This window comes from Anastrepha ludens, chromosome 5 (genome assembly GCF_028408465.1).
Source record: "Anastrepha ludens isolate Willacy chromosome 5, idAnaLude1.1, whole genome shotgun sequence".
Classification (NCBI taxonomy): Eukaryota; Metazoa; Arthropoda; class Insecta; order Diptera; family Tephritidae; genus Anastrepha; species Anastrepha ludens.
Genome location: NC_071501.1, coordinates 95,753,452 through 95,774,651, shown reverse-complemented (window position 1 = coordinate 95,774,651; position 21,200 = coordinate 95,753,452). Strand labels below are relative to the sequence as shown.

At 32.7% G+C, this 21,200-nt stretch overlaps 1 protein-coding gene across 14 annotated transcripts in view; it reads right to left on the bottom strand.

Moving 5' to 3' along the window:
- The window catches only part of LOC128865176 (synaptotagmin 1), a 160,009-nt gene that overhangs the window by 39,856 nt on the left and 98,953 nt on the right, over nt 1–21,200 (bottom strand). For all 14 annotated transcript variants that reach the window (XM_054105254.1, XM_054105252.1, XM_054105260.1 and 11 more), the window contains 2 exons: nt 19,832–20,026; nt 19,572–19,748 (listed from right to left, as the gene is read on the bottom strand). In XM_054105254.1, coding sequence (XP_053961229.1) covers nt 19,572–19,748; nt 19,832–20,026 — 372 coding nt within the window. The remainder of the gene's footprint in view (nt 1–19,571; nt 19,749–19,831; nt 20,027–21,200) is intronic.

The window sequence follows — 21,200 nt, the reverse complement described above, 5'->3', positions numbered from 1 at the left end:
TTTATTTCAGTCTCGCTGTTTGAGAAACCCTTTCCTACTTAGTTAATAGCGGCATTCTCGAAACTGCAAAGTCGCTTAATTGAAAACAAAAACCAAATTAAATCTAACTTTTAATAATCAAGGCTATCTGAAGTGTGAAAATCTCCTTTGTTCACAAAAAAAAAAAAAAAAAAAATTATTCATATTAAAGAAGGACTCTAAATCTGTGAATAGCCCTATAGAAATATTTAGGTGTTTCGAAATTGAAAAATCGCTTACTTGAACCATACAAATTTTTTTTAAACTTAATTTTTACTAATGAAACCACTAGAGCCAGTGAATACACCTCGCTTACTAAAAAAAACATTTCTTGTTAATACAAGACTTGAAATCTGTGAATGCCTTTATAGAAATATTTGAATAGGTCGAATTTGATAAGCAGCTTACTTAAGAAATATAAATATAATGTTAAATAATCAAAGCCACCTGAAGTCTGTGAATACCCTTAGAGAAGTATTTAAGTAAGTGGATTTTGTTGTTTTACATTTTTTATTGTATATTTTAGACTATAGTATTAATTTGTAAATGCACCCAGCTCAAAACCGGTAGAGTTGTGAATTTGCAGCGCACCTATTTTCTTAAGAACTTACATTCTATATATATATATATACACTTGCTAAAAAAAGTATTGGTACACAGTGGACAAATATTTAAAGTTTCTAAGCGCTTGTGGCCATTTCTTAGTATTAGTAATTTAAAAATTTTAGGCATTTTACACAATTTTTTTTATTATATAAATAAGAGATTAACTTTCCAATCTGCAAATTCTAAACGTTGCGAGTTGTTAAGTATGTAATAACAAACTATACATATTTTAAAACTAGCTATTTAAGTATATTTATTTTCATAGTGAGTTCTTGATGAAAAACACGAGTCTAAAGTCGGATATGCGATATGACTTAGCTTGGACAACCAGTTGGGCAAATCTTAAGAATATCTCTGTAGTCCAGGCATGTCTGACTTAGTTGTCCCGCTGAATATTTCGCTATCAAACTTATCAAATTATAAGGATATTGTAGGAAACTATGTGGCGGGCGATGTTCTTTGGTTCTTGGATCGAACGATCTAAAGTTGAGAAGACGATAGTGGCGGATTCTAATTCAGCACTCTAGAGGTTGATGATGGAGGAATCGTCTCAAAATCTACTACCAGCTACCCTGCTTTCTTGAGTTTAAGATTTAGACTTACTTCCACTCTTCAATTACGCTATCAGTAATAGTAAGAACTAGCGCTATCTGATTTGGATATTAGCCACTTGCCAAATTTTTTGATTTGTAAGCAGCGTTTTTCTACGCACATTTCTTTTTTCATTTAATGATAGTAAAAATGGACGGTGGACTACCATTTAAGTACTGGTAATTGGGGAAGCTTGTAGGCTACTAATCGCTGACACCTCTTTTAAGGGCAATATCGCTATTCTTTCGGATAGCCAAGCTGCAATCCAGGCCCTGGGTTCGGCTATACAACCTCTAAAGTGGTGGAACAAAGCAGGACTAGCCTTACCACCTTGAGCGAAAACCATAAAGCTACCTTAATCTGGGTCCCGGGACATCGGGATGAATTGGCAAGAAGGGGATCTGCCATGAATAACGCTCTTGCAGAATCGGTATTCACACCATTAGGTGCAGTCAAGAGTACAATTTCCCTAAAATACCTTCGAATCGCGGATTGTAGATAGAGAGACCAGACGAAATGCAAACTTAGCAGAACGTTATAGCCCATCTACAACCTTAAGCAATCGCCAACATTGATAAACATGAAACGACGGGACGCCAGGAGACTAATGGCAGTCTGTCTGTGGGAGAACAAGCAGCCAAAATGGGCATCCCTCACAACACAGACACTGTCACAGTTGTAAACAACCGGAGAAAAAGGAAACAATGTTCCATTTCCTCTGCGAATGTCCTGCCCTATGGAAGGACAGATTGTTAACCCTGGGTAAACCGCTGTTCGAGAGTCTGGAACAGCTGTCTGGCTTAGATGTCAACAATCTGATAAGGTTCCTGAACCGCACAGACTGGATATAGTCATGCTGTAAACAACTGGTAACCAAGTTGGTAACGAGGATGTGGCAACAAAATGGTTCTTTATGGTCAAAGAAAGGTAAAATTTTCTACCAGAAGTTTGATGAAATAATTGTGCCGCTGTGTTGGCGTTATTAAATACGCGCTTTGGGTATCCACAATTGAATGAGTTGAATAAAATAAACTTTGCCCACAAAGTTATGGTACAATAAGAAAGAAAGTTTTGTTTTCTTTACCGCATGTGGCAGAATTCATCTTTTCTCGATACAGATTTAACTTTGGAATCCAATTTCTGCTTTGTTGCATTATACTGTGACTTTATAGTCTTGGTATGCGTGGAAGCTTTTTTCAATATAAATTATCATCCATCCCGTAAAGTGAGTTTTATGAACCGAACCCATAAACTATTCTCAGTTTTAAGGTGCCTTTTAGCTCTTTTCGTTTTCTCAATTACGGAAAGTCTGCACCAAAAATCCGCCGCCGTAGCCGTATGGTTTGGTGAATACCTACAATTCAGTAGTGGTTAAGTTCGAGTCTCTGTGCATGAAACACTAAAATGATAGAAAACGTTTTTTCGCACCTCGGCAGGCAATGGCGAACCTCCGAGTGTATTTCTGCCATGAAAAAGCTCCTCATAAAAACTATTTGCCGTTTGGAGTCGGCTTTAAACTGTAGGCCCTCTCATTTGTGGAACAAGATCAGAACGCGTGATTCAAATACGAGGAGGAGCTTGGGCAGAAATTTGTAGCAAAAATCTACTACTTTTTTCGACAACTTTCAAGTCAGGTAATGCCAGCGAGCAACATCAGCTGTTCTGTATTTGCATTGCTTTTCCTAATTTCACTTGAACATTGTGAACCGAACAACAAACCTTATAAATGCATATATCAGCCGCAGAGTTTATGAAGCTTTAGAGAGAAAAGTTGAAAATAAGATCCTAATTCCATGCAATCCTACGTGTGTGTATACTTTTCCTAACAAGTGTATCAAATGCTTTGTTATTACCATCTTAAAGATTATTTTGATAAAAAAAAAATTGAAAATAATACTCGTACAAAAAAAAATTGTTCTAATTCGTGTTAAATTTGCTTTGCCCTGTATTTTGTTCCTGTTTTTGTATATACCTATATACATACGCCTGCGTATAGCAACGGGACATATGGTAAAGTTTTTCTATTTATTTATTTTTAAATACATTTTTTTTATTTTTTTATAAAAATATAGTTTATACTACAACAAAAGCCATGAAATCTTAACTCTTAAAAGTTGAAAATATTTAAAAATTAAAAAAAAAAAATTTAAAAATTTTCATCAAAGCTTAAAAGTGTTTGAAAAATTCAACCTTAAACTCCGGAATTTGAAAAATTTTCATTAAAGTTTAAAATTTTTTAATTTGAATATTTAGAAAAACTTTGGGTATACAGTTTTGCAACTTATTGAATTTTAGCATAATAAAATACAAATTTGAAGTGGCTCAAAAAGCGCATTGATTTTTGAGAATTTTCTTTACTGGCGGCCTCGCGCAGTCTTTGGAAGGAAATGCATAGCACCGTGAACAAAAAAAAAAAAATTGATCAAAAATGAACGCGGATTTTGAGCTCCTTTAAACAAGCAGGTATGCAGTTTAAAACTGGAATTTTCTAAAAATTTTGAGCAAAAAATTTCGAGCCAAAAATTTGAAACATTCATCAAAATTTATTGAATTAAAAAAATTAATTTTACAAAACCTCTGATATTTTGAGTCATTCTCATTTTGTTGTATTAAGCTATATATTATGAACTATATTTTCGTAAAAAAATTAAAAAAAAAAATTATTAAAAAATATATGAATATTCGTATTTTAGCAACATGTCGCGCTGCTATTATAGTCATCACGTGTGTATTTACAAAAACAAGATGTACGGGGCTAAAGGCAACGATTTACGACAGCAACGTGACCAGTGTGAGGCCCACTTTAGTTATTAACAACTGCCGGTTGGCAGAGTGCCTGTGCTGTTTATACGAGTATATGTATGATGTAGGTATGTATACAAGTACACGTAAGTATATGTACATATATACGGCTGGGCGATCATAACACTGTGACTCTACCTACTTTATATTGAGTCGAAATGTGAATGCTGAAAATGATTTGATTTAAGTTGTTAAGAGTAAATTTGTATGTATACGAGTATGAGTGCGTTTCAAGCATGGCAATGATAGATAAAATTCCAAAATGCATACAAAATATTTATTACAAGTGAAAAATTACAAATTTTCGAAAATTCAAAATATGATTAGAGTCATCATAGAAAACACTATTTATTAGAATCAAAAATTGCATTGGCATTCAAAAACTAAATCATATATAGAGATGACGCATATACAAGTACATAAATATATAGCAAATATTTAAAGTAAGAATTTCGATAAATCTTCATGAATATATGTATGTATATATACATATATAGAGAAATTAATAAAAAAAATAACTACGTTAATGCCAATAGCATACAATTTCTTGCTTATAATTTAAGTATTTCATATTCACGAATCAATCCATATCCGCTTTTATTTTGACTAACTTTTGTTTAAGTATATATTTTCTAGCGAAAGTATGAGATTTTAGCTTTTACATAGAAAAAAGAGGAGTTTATAGATTTTTCACTTACCTAAAAGGTTCAGTTTTACGTCTTTTTTTTTGTTGTCTTGTTACTTATATTTTTAATTTTTATGACTTGACTAGGTGTGTGTTTATGTAGAGTATTATAAAACACAAATTTTGAAATGTTTCAAAAAAAATTTTACTAAATTAAAAAATAAAAAAAAACCAAAGCGTATGAAAAACTCTATGAAAAACTATTAAAAGGTTTGCAAACAAAAAAAATTAAAATTTCGCAATTTTTTCATATCTGTTGGGTATATTTTTATTTGTTTATTGTCTGTGTCGAAGCTCTTTATATTGTAACTCAAATAAAATAAAAAATTTAAAAAATATGTTAAAAGTAGCAAAACGGGATTCTGTGGTCAACAAAAGCAGCATTTCGCAATTTGGATAACTTTCCACAATTTGAAGTAGATATTTTGAGTAAAATATAGTTTCATACCTGGTAGCGGCAGGCTAATCCCCTACTCTGTTAGAAATCAAAATAGATTAACGAAACCAACGCAAGACTGAGTCTTGCCGAGGCTCTATGCTCCCGAGAGGAGTGCACAAGGAAAAACAAAAATAGTTTTACACAAATAACTTTTTGATTTATAACTTTTGTAATACGTGCGAAAATTTTTTGCTCGACAGGTGAGCCAGTGTTGCTCAAAATGTTCTTTCATCAGTTAGTAAACTGGAAAGCGAGAAGTGTGGAGCGGACTACGAAAGAAGGCATAAACAAAAAATTGAGGACCTCTGAGCACTCATGAAAATTCGCTATTAATAAATTCCCTCTCCAAAAAAGTTTAAGTGGTTTGTAGGTATTAAAAACTATTTATTTATTTCAATATCATCAGAGGTGGAGGTAGAGACGATTCTTCGACACATGAATTAATCGCGTTTTTGAGTATATTTTAGAGCTGCAGAGCCTAAGCTGTATAAGACGGTATAACCAACCAAAGGACTTATAAATTAGTAGTCTAATAACTTTAAGCTGTATAAAACCCCAGATCACTATACTAAAATTTCGCTCTGTCTATTGCGATATTTTGAAACTATTTTCCTTTACAGGCTTAAAAGGTTCTACAAAATATTCCACGGAAAATTTCATGATGTGCCTTCTTTCATAAAAACTTATCAGATAAATAAAAATTAAGTTGCTATGCCTTTCGCGAGAAGATGCAACTAAATTTTACTATTAAAGTCATTAATGCTTGTATCAACTGCAGATACAGAGGAAAACAATCGAGGAGAATTTTTATTAATCCCATGTTTTTTGAGTGGGCGAAGTGAAATTATTTAGGAAATATATTTGTAGAACTTCTCAATCTTTTAACAAGGCATTTCTGGTACTTATTAACCAAAGCAGATACATTGAGGGGTTAAATTGTCTTACGAAAAAATAGCTCTTGAAATTTCATTTCATATAACCGAACATTTTTTTAGCTCTGATTGCTACTTCAAACGGTTCTTTTAATTTTCCGCAACAATCTTGGTCACGAAATATAACCACCGTTCATAACCGCACATTCTTATCAATATTTTAAAGCTCTAACGCCATACGCCCTCTTGGACGCGCAGGTAACATTTCTCTGATCTGGGTTCTAGGACATAGGAGCATAGAAAAAAATGAAATTGCTGATGAGCTTGCCAGAAAGGCTAATGAATTGGTCGCACAGACCTCCTATCCGATCGTTGGACTCCCTTTGACAGTTGTTAAAGGGGAATTGCAGAACTTAGTTCTCAGGAGAGCGCAGAAAAGATGGAGTTCCATTTCTTCATATGCTTTTTCGAAAACCTTTTGGCCCCAGTACTATAGACGAATTAAATTTTCAAACTCGCAGCTGTATTTACTGCTTACTGGATCAGCACTCAGCAAAAAGCTGAGTTTATCAGTTAACACCCATTGCAGAAGCTGTGTGGACGTTTTAGAGAAGGATACTGTTGAGCACTTTCTCTGTAAATATCCGGGTTTGGCAGCTAGACGATTAAGGTTACTGGGTTCTTCTTTCTTAGACAGCCTGGGGCAGTGCGCCCACGTAAATCCCATCAATCTTCACCACTACATCAAAAGCTCTGGTTAGCTGTAGTTATCTGCTTGTTGAGGTCTCTTAATGGTATCAAAATGGCGCTTAAGTACTACTTGGGAAGTGCCAGTCTGGTACTTCAACCATTTCACCCACCTACCTACCTATGCCATCCGTATATGGAGCCGTTCATTTTTGCGTGAAATTTTAACCCCCCCCACCAAAAAAGCATCCTTAATTGCGCTAGCTGGGAAACATAGACGGTATACCCTATGATCAAAAAGTATGACTATTTTCTTCGATTGCCCAGGCGTAGTGCACCATGAGCACCTTCCATCGGGCCAGACAGTCAATAGAGAATATTATTTATCCGTTTTGAAGCCTTTGAGAGATGCTCTATGACACAAACGGCCGGAAATGTGGGCAAACAATACTTGGATTTTGCATGACGATAACGCGCCGTCGCACCGAGCCCAAATTGTACTGGATTATTTGACCAAACACCAAGTAAATACCATCGTACAAGCACCGTATTCACCTGATATGGCCCCGTGTGACTTCTTTTTGGTTCTCAAGTTGAAGTTACCACTTTGTGGAAGGAGATTTCAAGGATAATGCAACGAAGGAGCTGAAAGCCATCTCTTCGTCGGCCTACCAGGGATGCATGGAGGACTGGGTTAAACGCGTGTGTGTTGCTTGAAACGGGTCACATTTTGAAAGAGATAAAATATCACACTCTCTGATCACAGCCGCTACTAAAGTTTGCCAAGCAATCCTAATTTTTGTAAAATTTCTACTTTGATTTGGTGATTTATAATCGAAGGTCGCGCCCACTTGGCTACTTTGTATTGGTGGCAAAAGTAGCTCATAATTTGACTAGCTCGTGATTCTGCTTTTGAACTCGCCTTATTAGTTATTTTATGGAGGCTGCTAAGAACTTAATAACAAGGTCGCCAGCTTTCGATTTCTTTGCTTTTCTTCCGTTCAGAAAATTCTCCGCTATCAATCCTAGTTTCCTGACGAGCTCACGAAGCCTACCTTACTTCAAAATGTTTGAAAGGTGTGCAAAAAAATCAAAACCCTTATGCATCCATATTTACCGAGCAGACAAGCAAACAAGGCACAACATAGTGAATAAAATCAATATAAAATCTTCAAAAAAAAAAAAAAAAAAACAAAAAAAGTAATAAAATAAATTTATATGTACGTACAAATTGAATATGGCAAAATAATTTAGAACATTAATTTGTTAAAAAAATTTCGAAAAATCGTATAAGTGCACACAGAATTAAATTTATGCTTAAGTACATCGGGGTAGTAATTTGATTCAAAAATATTACAATAATATGCTTAACAATCGGGATGTACACCAATACATCGATTATGTAAAAAAAAAAAATTCGAATAGTTTTGTATATTCACATATATTACTATTAACATTACCAATTGGAGAAAAACAACGAAAATACGATTATAAATACTTCGATAATGAGACAACAACGAAACAAAACAATGAGTACTTTTGAAAAAATCCGTTTGATGAGTACTTACGTGTAAGCCATTGCGTTAACCAAGTTTACAAAACGTTACAGTTGAGCGGGAATACGTAAGAGTTTTTTTAACATATCGAAGTGGTTGTGGTTGTGGTTGGTTGGTGGTCGGTTTTGCGATGGGAAGTGGTTTGAAGTTTTTGATTTTGTTTTCGATTTGGCAATCAATCACATTTTTTGGCAAATGATGTGATAATTCGAATTGAAATGAGTTGAATTATCGATATTTTTTTTTTTTGTATTTTGTTTTTGGATTTGACAGATCGAATCGTTTTTGTTTTATTTTTTTATTGTTTGTTTCGGTTTGAATCGTGACAGTACAACAGTTCGGGTGGGATTAATTGATCGATTAGCGATTTAGCGATACGAACGGAAGGAATGTAACGTGTTATAAAAGACAAAAGTAATTAAGAAGAAAAGAATTAAGAGAAGATTAAATATTTTATTTAAATAATTTTTTGTTTTTTGTATTGTTAAATAGCAATAATATTTTTTAAAAATATTTATAATTAATATAAATATTTTATTTGCATAAATATGTAAAAGGTAAATAGGAAAATGCGCTGAAAAAAAAACTAAGAAAGAAGCGATGCTTTTACAGTGTGAAAATAGTAACAGTAAAGAGTTCTTTTAAATTGCTTTAGAAAAAAAAAACAAAAACGTAAAAATAATGGAAAGCAACAGAAAATTTTAACTAATTTTAATGATTACTCTAAAAAGTTAAAAACGATTTATTTATGCAAAGCATGCAGATAATGGGTTAGGAAAATTGTTATTGAATTCAAAATAAACAAAAACAAAAATAATAATATCTGGAATGAATATTGATACAATATAATTTTAGTATTGATACATTTTTTATCGCGCTAACTAACCAAAAAAAAAAGTTGAAATATAAATAGTTTTAAATAAAAGCTGTTTTGTTTTGCTGTAATTGATATTTCGAAATTTGAATGCATTTAAAAAACGAGCACGAATAATTGAATCGGCGAGTTTCAGATGCATTCGCATGCCAAGCTTTTAATTAAATTTAATCTATTTATCTTTCTTCTCAATTAATTTGTGGCATTTTTCAATATATTCACGGATTCGTTACTTATGTAGTGTTAGTGGCATATCAAATGTGACTAAAAATATTAAGTGTGTACGGAGTATGCGAACGTGGTGAGTATTTTCGTTGAGTGTGTTTGTGTGTGCGTGCATGTGGATTTTCGTGTGCAGTTTGCTTGTAGGCGTAGATGAGTACAGAGGGTTCGTGGCTGTGGTGGCTGGTGATGGGTATTTGTTGTAGGGAAATATGTATGCAAGAATCCATGTATGGAAGAGTCTGTTGTTGTATTTGTGTTGCATTTTTTTTGGTTTTGAAAGCAGATTGTTTGGAAAATACATTATTTGGTTTAAAAAATAGTATATTTGGTTCGTGAATTCAACCCAGCCAATATTTTCGATAGTAATTGAATTTTTTGTGACTCTGCAAGGTGATGCTTTCAAAGGCGCTGTTGTTGGAAGAGAGCCAAGAGAATGTGAGCACATGTGAGCCTAACTGAAGGCTGAGAGAGGAGATGCAGAAGAGCATCGCATGGGGTTATTAAAAATAAATGAGTAAATAAATAGGTAATAGATAAATAAATAAATAAAGCAAAGGAATAAGTAAATTTATTCATAAATAATAAAAATAAAAAATAAGAAAAATATGAATAAATTATTAATATAATTAAATTAGTAGAAAATATAAATCCGAAGATATGTAAGTAAGTTAACAATAAATAAGTCAATAAATAAATGAATAATAACTTGTAGAGGAAATATATAAATATATGAAATAATATAAAAATACATAATTATATAAAAAATAACAAATAAAGAAGTAAAAAAATAATTAAGTAAAAAATAAATAACAAATAAAATGACAAATAACTAAATAAAGAAAAAAAACCAAATAAAAAGTATAATTAAGTAAAAAATAAATAACAAATAAAATGATAAATGAATAAATAAAGAAAAAAACCAAATAAAAGGTATTAAAATAAATTAGAAAATTATAAAATATATGAAATATTGTTTTACTTGTTCAATATATCTAAAAACAAGAAAATAATAATAATAATAAATAAGCAGGAAAAATTAAATAGATAAATCAAGTAAGTAAATAAGGAAATAAAAAATTAAATTATTATAAAAATAGTGAAATAAATATATATACACAAATAACAAATACACAAAAAAATATATGTAATATATTAGATTTACACATACTCGTATAATTCAACTAACAAAAATAAACAAGGCATGCAAATGAATTAATAAATAAATAAATAAATAAGAAAATGAATAAAAATGTATATATATTTGTATAGTATGAATAACTAAGTAAGGTTAGGTTTGGCAGCCGCATCGCACATAGGGACAACGATGCCACTTAGATCACGAAATGAGTCCGTTGTGAGCCGTGGGGGCTGGGCTACATTTCCCTTTCCATATTGAACCATACTGAGCTTTTGACAAAGCGTAAAAGGTTGTTGATACCTAAAGTGTATAGATTATCTATATTAATTAAGAAGTAGGATCTTAAATTTCGATTCCTGCTACTGGCTATAGCTGGGCATGTGCAAAAAAGGTGTTGAATGGTGGTCCAACTCCTTCTCATTTCTGCAGCTACGGTAGAATTCATGCGTGTAAATGCCTAATCTCCTTTCCTATGAGACAATTTCCTATGCGACAATGTCCTGTGAGGGCCCCTACTAAGGTCCTCATTTGAAGTCTACTCAATTTTATAATACCCTTGGACAGACGTAGATTTAGCCTTGGCCATGTTTGCTTAGCAATTTCCTAGGTGTTAACGTGAATCCATCTTTGATTTGCACAACTGATTAGTGCGTCCTTAATAAGAAGCTTACAAGTTGCGAGAGGTACCCCCATAAAATTACTTATGTTTGGCATACAGGTACCTTCTCTTGCAAGTTGGTCAGCCCTACAGTTCCCTGGTATATGTCTGTGGGCTGGAACCCAGCATAATATGATGCAATATTTTTCTCATTTAGAGATTGGCGACAACGTAAGACACTCCTTGGTATTGTTTGGAATGCTTCCAGAGCTCGTAGAGCAGCTTGGCTGTCTGATAGTATGCGGATATCTGTTGATGATATTCTATTTATCTTTAACCATTTTAAGGCTTCATGAATAACGTTTATGTCCGCTTGAAGAACACTACAGTGATCCGGTAGTTCAAAGGATTCATTAATAGAAAGCTCTTCGCAAGCCCTGATCCTACACCGGTGTCCATTTTAGATCCGCCCGTGTAAATCTTAGCGGTTGTGTTGGAGGTTTGGATCTTCTTCAAGCCATTCCAGTCTAGAAGGGATTTTCAAGAAATTCCTTTCGAAGCAGAGAATAGGAGGGTGATAATTACAGTCACTGAGTATATCCGTATAGGAGTCTAAGATGGTTGAATGTCCATGTGTGACAATCTTCTATTGTGAGCTCGCTTTTAGCCTTAAAGCGGAGCAGACCGCTACGTATTTGCAGAAGAGATCTAGGGATGGCAGATGTAATATGATATCCAAAGCCATGGATGGCGTGGTTTTCATGACGCCATATATTGCTAATTCCGCTGATCTCTGCATCTTATTCAATAAATTAGAATAGGTTTTTTTCTACATAGCACACCACCAGAGAACATTTCCATATAGAAGAATGGGTCTGACGACAGCAGTGTAAAGCCAATGAGCAACCAGGTCTTACCTAAAGCTCTCTTACAGGCATAAAAAGCTAGGCTCGCTTCCCTGACTCTTTCTAAGATGTTTGACTTCCAAGTCAGTTTCCTATCTAGGTTCAGTCCCAAGTACTTGGTTTCTTGCGAAATCACAAGAGCTTCTCCCTTGAGCATAATTGGACTTAGCTGAGGGATTCTGTGTTTTCTAGTGAACAATATGCGTTGTGTTTTGCCTGGGTTGACTCCTAGACCACACTTTTCTGCCCGCTTAGAGCATTTTGTATTAGGCCTCTTAAAGTAGATACAAATTTACCAATGTAGGTACAATTTACATCATCGTCGTTAGCTATCACCTTACAGCCCACCGATTTCAGTATTAACAGAAGTTTATTTACAACTGCGTTCCATAAAAACAGTGACAGGTCCCGACCTTGCGGGCTAACTAAGTGAGCAACTAAATAAAAAAATTCATTAATTCATAGTACAATGAGTACAGAAATCAACAAACAAACAAAAAAAAAAAATCAGGAAATAAACACAAACAGTTAAATAATAAAAAGTAGTAAATACAGACGAAAATAATAAATACACAAAATAAGAAATGAAATTATAAAAAAATAATAGCTCAAAGCAAAAACTTATGAAATAATATAAACAATATAAATTTTAAATAATAATAAAAAATAAAACTAAAAAAGAAAGCAAATAAATAAATAAATAAATGAATTAAATAAAAAATAAACAAGAAAAGAAAATATTGTATATGAATAATTAGGTAAATAAATAAATAGAAAATATTATCATTAACTCAAAGATAAACGAATATAGAAAGAAAAGATCATGAAATAAATAAAATATTTATTTACTTATATCAGCCCAAATATAAGCAACCAGAAAAAGTTAAATAACTAAAAAAAGGAAATAAGTAAGGAAATAAAAAAATAAATTAAAAAAAAAATACAAATAAGTAAAATAATAAAGAAAATTATAAAAAAAATGAAAAAAATTATAATCGTAAATAATAATAAATAACTAAAAAACATGAAAATAAATTAATAACTTATTCAATTTTTAATTTATTTGCATGTTTTTTAGTTATTTATAATTTTTTTTTTGTTTTTTATACAGGGTGGGCCATATAGCGTTTGCTTTTTGAACCACCTATTTTTTTGAGAATGGTAACTCAAATGACATGTCAAATGTGTTCATAATTTAGTTAAGGGTTTGACATTTACGAAATGGGACGCTATACGATTGAACAAAATTGGGAAATATTGAAAACCTATTCCCAAAGTGATGAGTCTTCTTCCTCTTCCGCGGTTACAGTAAATGACGAGCGTTACCGTGACATGCTCAACGAGTTTTTGTGTCCAAAAATTGAAGAGGACGACATGGACGACATTTGGTTTCAACAGGACGGTGCAACTTGTCACACTGCCAAAGTCACACTCGATCTTTTGGCTACCGTTTTTGAATTCCTATATCAATTGGTCGCCTCGGAGCTGTGATTTAAGCCCGTTGGACTATTTTTTGTGGAAAACCGTTAAGGACAGATGCTATGCGAACCATCCAGAGACGATTGATGCTTTAAAACACGAAATCGAAATTGCCATTCATGAAATTGGTGCGCAAACAATCGAAAATGTGCTTAAAAATTGGGTTGATCGAATGGCCTGTACTGTAAAGCCAGACGTGGCAGTCATTTGAACGATACTATATTTTATTCATAAATGACAATGTTCAATCTTCAAAATAAAAAAAAAAAAGTTTAAAAAAATATTGATTAGTTTTTTTTATAGTCGATTCAAAAAGCAATTTTTACATGGCCCACCCTATATAATAAAATACAACATAATAAAATAATTGTTTTTTGCATTAAAGTTTAGACAAATATCATCTAGAAGAGTTGCAACTTCGAAATACTGGCTGGGAAATAGGATACATTCAAATGTGAATAGTGTCAGTATGTGAGGTTAAATAGTTTTGAGTTGTTTGTAGGTATATTACAGTTATTTATAGTTAAATAAAAATAGTTAATATTATTTTTGTGCCTTTTGAAAGAGACGCGCCTTTGCGATCCGTCTCCGGAATGCTTTCAAAAACATCAATCTAAAATAAGTTAAAGAAGCAAAATTTTGCAAGGGATACATTTTGCAGAATTGACCGTTCAAAAATAAAGACGGTTTATTTTATAATAATTAAAAGAAAATTAGGAATTTTGAAATATTCAGCATGGTATTGGTTTGAAAAGGATCGAAATTAATGCAAAAATTATGATTAAATTTATTTGTATTTTATGCACAAAATTCGGTATAGAAAAATGCACTTATCAGGCAAAATCGATGCAGCTTTACGAGTATTACATCGACTTGGATTTATTTCAGTTGCAGTATTCGATTTACTTGAAGCCAAGAGCCAATGTCGATGTATCCATGCTGAGTGTAAGGTACAAAAATATTTTAAATAACAACGTTGCTGGGCTAGAATAGGTATTTGTATACACGGAATGGGTTTTTGAAACAAATCCTGATATTTTTCTGCCACTGATTCTATTTTTTGTAATCACGCTAACGAAAAGGAATCGAGCTTCTTACAAATATTTTGTATTAATCAATTTATGTGATTTTGTTTGATGCGAAACTTTAAACGCTTCTCTAAATTATCAAAAGATTCTGCTGTGTCCTGTTTAGAAATGTTGCATAGTGGTCATAGGGACTTGAATGGCTTGAATCGATTCTTGATGACTTTCTTTCATCAACACATGCAATTTCAGTAGTCGATGTTAGTCGCAGAGTGTCAAATGGGACGAAGAAGGGGAAAGGTATAGTAAATAATTTGCGTTTTCGATAGAAGCTCTGGCTTGTGCGGCTAAAATCTTGAATTGAGCTCACGAAGTTCTACAGTCTTTGAGTCTGAAGAATTCTCAATTCCATCTCAAAAATTCGCGAAGCCAAATTTTTGTTTACTTTTTATTGAAATCACATAGTTTGATATTTTTCGAGCAGAATCCACTTGGCCATTACCATTTGACCTTTCACCGCTTCTGAGCGTTTCTTTGCCCGATTGAAATATTAGCTTTCCCTCAGTTGGTGCTGAAATTTACACCAAAGCGCATTTGGAAGATGCATCACACGGCATCATGGGTTGTCTTCATACTAACAAAAACTTACTTTGATCAGTTATTCAAACGTTAAAAAAAAAACTGAAGACCACAGTTTAAAGAACTAGCGAAACAATCACCATCAAACTCACAGCAACATAATTTGGTCATACGAGAGGAAAGGCCATGCAAACAGCGCCGCATGAATACGAATTGCATATTTAGGGATTTCTAGTCTTCAGGGATAACATTGACAATATTCTCATAAAACGATAGCAGCCCTATGTTATTGAAAGTACTCTGAACTACCTAGTTCTGCCGTCAAACATGGCAGTATAGATCTTCATTTTACATGTTTTTTTTTCATATTTTAATATCAATTATTTGTAAATATATCAGGGTCATCGATGACTTGAAGAACTAAGTATTGGATTTTTTTACTTTCTACACTGACTGACACCAAGTATTGAAGATAGATTGGATTTGGACAATAACTTAAGGTCCTTTAACAGAAAGTTACTGATGGCACAAACTTAAAATTTACGATGGCAACTATGCTGCTCTAATGACCTCAGAAATCACGCGCACTGCACCAAAAATAGTCTAGAAATGTACATAAGTTGAGGCTAAAGTCATGGAACAAGCTTAAATTCATGAGGCAGCCGAGACTCTGTGGAGTTCAAAGCAACGAACTGGTTGATGAAAATGCGAGGTACAGTTCTTTGGGTCATTGACTTGGATCGAAACCCATTTTAGGGCCAAGCACACTGATAACATTCGAATACATCAAAGTTCTCAGTAATAAATCTCATGAGATAAGGTGGTGCACTACTGGCACCTGCAAAACAACTTAGTGTTTTGTGAAAAGGTCTGACTGGTTGATAAAAAAAAGTTCCTACTCAAACAGAGGTGGAATAAGCTACGAGCCCTAATTGAACTAATTATGATCCGCGAGAACGATATATGGTTACCTTAAACGTTATCGACGATCCAGTTGGTTTCGAGAATGAGGATAGTCTCTGAATGAGGATAGTCTAGATCTCTACCGCTGTGTGAATTTCGGTAAATTTTTGTGTCGGATGTATGGAGAACGCACGATCTACATTCTGGAGCTATTTCTCTGGACACACTGCTAAGATTCTAAACAAAAATGTGAAAATTTATGGATGCCTAATGAATTTCCATTCCACTTCACTTTCCTTATCCTTTAAATTCCCACTCAAGTAGAAGGTGGCGCAAAATTTATCAACCTATTGGAAGATTTATAATTTTTGCAAATGGAGTGGTACGCCTATCATATTTGACACTTCAGAACTAGACAACTTCAATAGCAGTGGAGCAAGTAAAAGTCAAAATAAAGATCTTCATCACCCAAAATCATATTTTCGTTTATTTAGTAAAAGTTATTCAAATTTTATTTTGCTTAAAAATGTATAATGGGCAAAGTTGCTCAAGACATAGGAAAATGTTCGGCTATTCATAATTCCGTTCCATTCAGCAAAATTTGCTGCTTCAATTAGTCACTGATCAAGACATTCAAAATGCTTGATGCAGAATTGGTGAAGTTATTTTTATATATTAAAAAAAGTTGATGGGCTAGCAAATTAGTTTACATGCTTCTATCGGGAGTTTTTTTAAGAGCATGAGAATTTAAAATAATAATCAATAGATAATTTGATGGCATTTATTTTTTGAATATGAAATCCGGCAAATGTCCGCCGCGCCAATAAGTTCCATAGTCCATTTTATCAATCCAATTTTTGTCTACTTTTTCCAATAAATCTGAATTAGAAATCTAAATGAGCTCAATCAGCAAAAATACGAAGGTCAAACAATTGTCATTTGCCTTAAATTCTTGCATGAGCTGTATTTTATAGGCAGAAAGCCAAGATCCTGGCCGCCGTAGCTGAATGGGTTGGTGCGTGACTACCATTCGAAACTCGGTGAAAGATCAAAATGAAGGAAACGTTTTTTCTAACAGCGGTCGCCACTCGGCAGGCAATGGCAAACCTCCGAGTGTATTTCTGCCATGAAAAAGCTCCTCAGAAAAAAATATCTGCCGTTCGGAGTCGGCTTGAAACTGTAGGTTCCTCCATTTGTGGAACAACATCAAGACGCACACCGCAAATAGGAGGAGGAGCTCGGCCAAACACCCAAAAAGGGTGTACCCGCCAATTATACATATGTATATATAAGCCAGGAACCTTACGTAAAATTTCCCACGTAGTCAAAGGAAAAACGCCGAAACGTTGAGAACGACGACGAATCGAATTCTCCGCGACTTCTTCAACACTTCGCGAACAGACGTATGTTTTCAAAGTAAATTTCTACATAAATGATTTATGATGACTTGAGAAACCTTACCGAACAGAAATGCCAGCACAGTTTGTCATTTTCAGCTGTCAAACCATAGCTATCGATATCGATAGTTCTCATGCAGCTAAAAAAACAACCAAGACATATTTGATTACACACAGAGAAATCTCGGTGAAATTTGGTGTGGCAATTCGTTAAGCTATTCAAAATGTTTAATGCAGGTTTGGTAAAGTTCTTTTTATAAAGAAGTTTATGGGTTGGCAAATTAGTTTGCATTCTTTAATTAAGAGTATAAGCACTGGACTTGGACTGACTGGATTATAAATGAAGAAATGTAAAGTAGTACCTAGAATTTGGCGTTAGTGGACCTCGCGTGATTGGCGCTTGTTTTTAAAGAAGTATCATAAACATATCCTAGTCATATAGAGATATGATTTTAATAAACATTTTCTGAACATTTGGCGTATTAATGAGCCGCACAAAGGTGATCTGATTCCTATTCTTTTTTGTTTTGCTAACCTCTTTGTTTTACTAAACTCCAGCAACGTTGTTATTACAAAAGGATTATATTCGTATGTATTGTACAACATAAGGCGGCATATTTCTCTGCAATTCATTAGAATTTCTCAACAAAATAATATTGTAGCATAAATTATTGTATTTTCATTTATAAGTAATTAAAAAATGCCCACATATTTGATATCAAATTGCATTCTTTCTATTTTGAATTGTTTGTAAAATATTATAACTGTACATTTTCATATTTAAATACGCAATAAATTTCTGTAATAAAAATAAAAAACACAAAAATTTAACTACAATATTAACAATGTGAGAAAAATGCAGAAATATATAAATTTTTGTTTTTGTATTGATTTTATTTGTAATAAAATGGTATATTGCAATAAAGTAAGTGGTAAAAGTAATTGAAAAAAGGAATTAGTAGTAGTATTTAGTATTTAGTAGTAGTAGTAGTAGTAGTAGTAATAGTACAGGAGGACTATTTATATGATTTTTTTTGTTGTTTTGAATGTATTTACCTTCTACGAAAGGTCGGTATCAAATCAAGATTATTATATTTTGAGTTTGAGTAGTGAGTACGAGTAGAGTAGTAGTAGTAGTAGTAGTAGTAGTAAATAGAGGGGGAGTGGAAAAGAAAAACTTGTTTAGAGTTTGATTTAAACGATTGATTGTTCATTGAATAAGTTTTCTTTTAATGTTGGTACTAAAAAACGTTTGCTCAGCCACTCACACGTGAGTGAGTGAGGCTAAACGCTACTTTGTATTTGAAAAAAAGTGTATATACTTTTTTTTAATGTGCTGTTGAAAGAAGTAGGAAAATAATAAAATTCTTTAAAATTCTTAATTAAATGAATTCTAGTTTGAAAGAATAAATTATCTACTAAAATTAGTAATTAATAGAACTATTAGTTATTATGTTTACTGGCTAACGAGGAGTCTTTTGTTAAAATATTTTTTTATATTTAGTTTGAGAATTTTTTTGTTGTTGTATAAATGGTTTACATTTTGGTCTTAAATGCGGATATTTAAATAATTTTTCAGTTTACTTAATGCATTTTGAACTGGGTGTGTTGAACTAATCGGGTAGGTCTTTGCACTGTTTCTGCCTCATGTGACTGTTCTTTGTACCTGTAAATTGCTTTGTACTGATTTATGCTTGATTTTTGATTGCAGTAACACAAAACACACTTCCACTGACGCGTGGCGCAAATACGTCTGTAAATTCACACACACAAGCTACTTATACTCATAACACGCGATTTAATGTTTCATAAAGAAGTGTACACAATTAGTTAAAAGTTTTTACTTAGTTTAACAGGCAAATTTGACTTTTGCTTGTAGTTGTAGAAAAAGAAAAAAACAACAGATACTTAAATGTATATTGAAAATTCGCACCCGTTAAGTTACTTATTTGCAGTGTTCGAAATTCATGGCATTATTCGCAAGGTCTTAATCGCTATTTAATTTAGTTTAATTTTTATTTTGTTACTCATTATTTTTATACATAGGAAAAAGTAATCATAAAATAGTAGAAATACAATAAGTTTTGTAATTTAAAAAAATCAAACAAAAAAATTATAATAATAAACCACATTAACTTTTAACGTAGCTGGCAACGTTGTGGTGCATCAGCAGCACAGCCAGTATCACATACCTGTCCGCCTTCACCTTCAACGCTGACCAAATCTCGCCATTCCTCGATAGTTTGCGCCAAGTCAATAGTGCAGAGTGGTACCTTCACTTCGCCGATTTGATCGTGTTTGGAGAAACGATCGAAATCGAAAATGGCAAATACGAGAGTCTTGTTCATGGCATCAGCATAGGGTAAACTCTAATTAGCGAAAATGGAACAAATCACAAATGTAATTGAAAATGAATGCAATTGCGTGGAAATAAGAACGAGAAAATTTTTACCTTAAATGTGAAAGTTTCATTGAAGACGGGATTCAACGTTTTGCGATGTACTTTGGTTTCGAATTTCTTCTTCTTATCGGGCAGCAGATAAACTTTAACATAGGGATCCGACGTACCGCCCATGTCAAGAGCGGGTAATTCTTCAGCTTGTATAACGGTGACCGCCAGACTGTTCGAGTTGAAGTCATATTCGAGCTGTTAAACAGAAATCGGAAGAGAATAGAAGCAAAGGAGAGAGAGAGAGAGAAAGAGAGAGGAATAAAGAGAGAGGAATATAGAGAGAGATAAAAGCAAAAACAAAAACATGGCAAGCAGATGCGAAGAGATTTGAGACGAAAACAAAAAACGCGTGAAAAGAAAGTCGCAGCGCAGCATCCAGTAGGTGGTGAATTTTGCGGAGTAGCGCGGTAAGAGGAAAATATTTATATTAGTTTACTAATATTTATTTTTAAGGAAAATAATTTAATGATAACTGTAACACATAGGAATTAAAATGTGTGTAATGTTGTCGAGAATCGAGCTGAGAAATTTGAAGTGGCTGTGACGCGAAAAAAAAATTAATGCAAGATATTTTAGCATAACTGCAAAGTGCGCTAGAATGAGTTTAAAAAATCACAAAATGTATGCTAGATTTTCAGGTGCATAGCGTTGCCAGAGAGTTATTAAAACACCGTGCGACAGTAAAAATTATACGGAAAAAATTTAATATGCATGTAAAACAAATTCTGTAGTTTAAAATTTTAAAACTTTTTAGTCAATATTTGTTTATTATTTCTTTTATTTTTGTCAAGTTTGCATAAAAATATTGTTTTTGACACAATAAATATCATTTCTGAAAGTTTTAAAAAATTCTACTTATGTATTTTCTTAAAAAAAAATTTTTGTTAAATTTTAAGAAAAAATTAAAAATGTTACTTTTATTCAGTTCTTTCTTTTCTCAGTCATTTAATATAAAAAAAAGTAGAGTTAATACTACATTTTTTTAAAAACTCTAAAGCTTTAAACAACTATATTAAATTTTCAAAATATCAATTTCCTATTAAACGATAAAACATCCTATTTAAAGAAAAAGCATACGTAAACTTTTTTTATTGTTTTTTCTCATTTTTGAAGAAATACATGTATTAAATATTGTCCTTTTAAAATGCAAGCTTAAAAATTCTTGATTTATTAAAAAAAAAAAAAAAAAAAATTATATAAGAAATGTATGTATATAGTATGTGCCTCAATTGTCTTAAAAAAATAAAGTATAAAAATATCCTTTGAAAAATTTATCCTTAAACATCACCGAATTATTTTGAAAAAAAAAATTGTATTAGAGATTTATATGTACAGTCGACTCTCGTTCATTCAAACCTGCGACATTTCG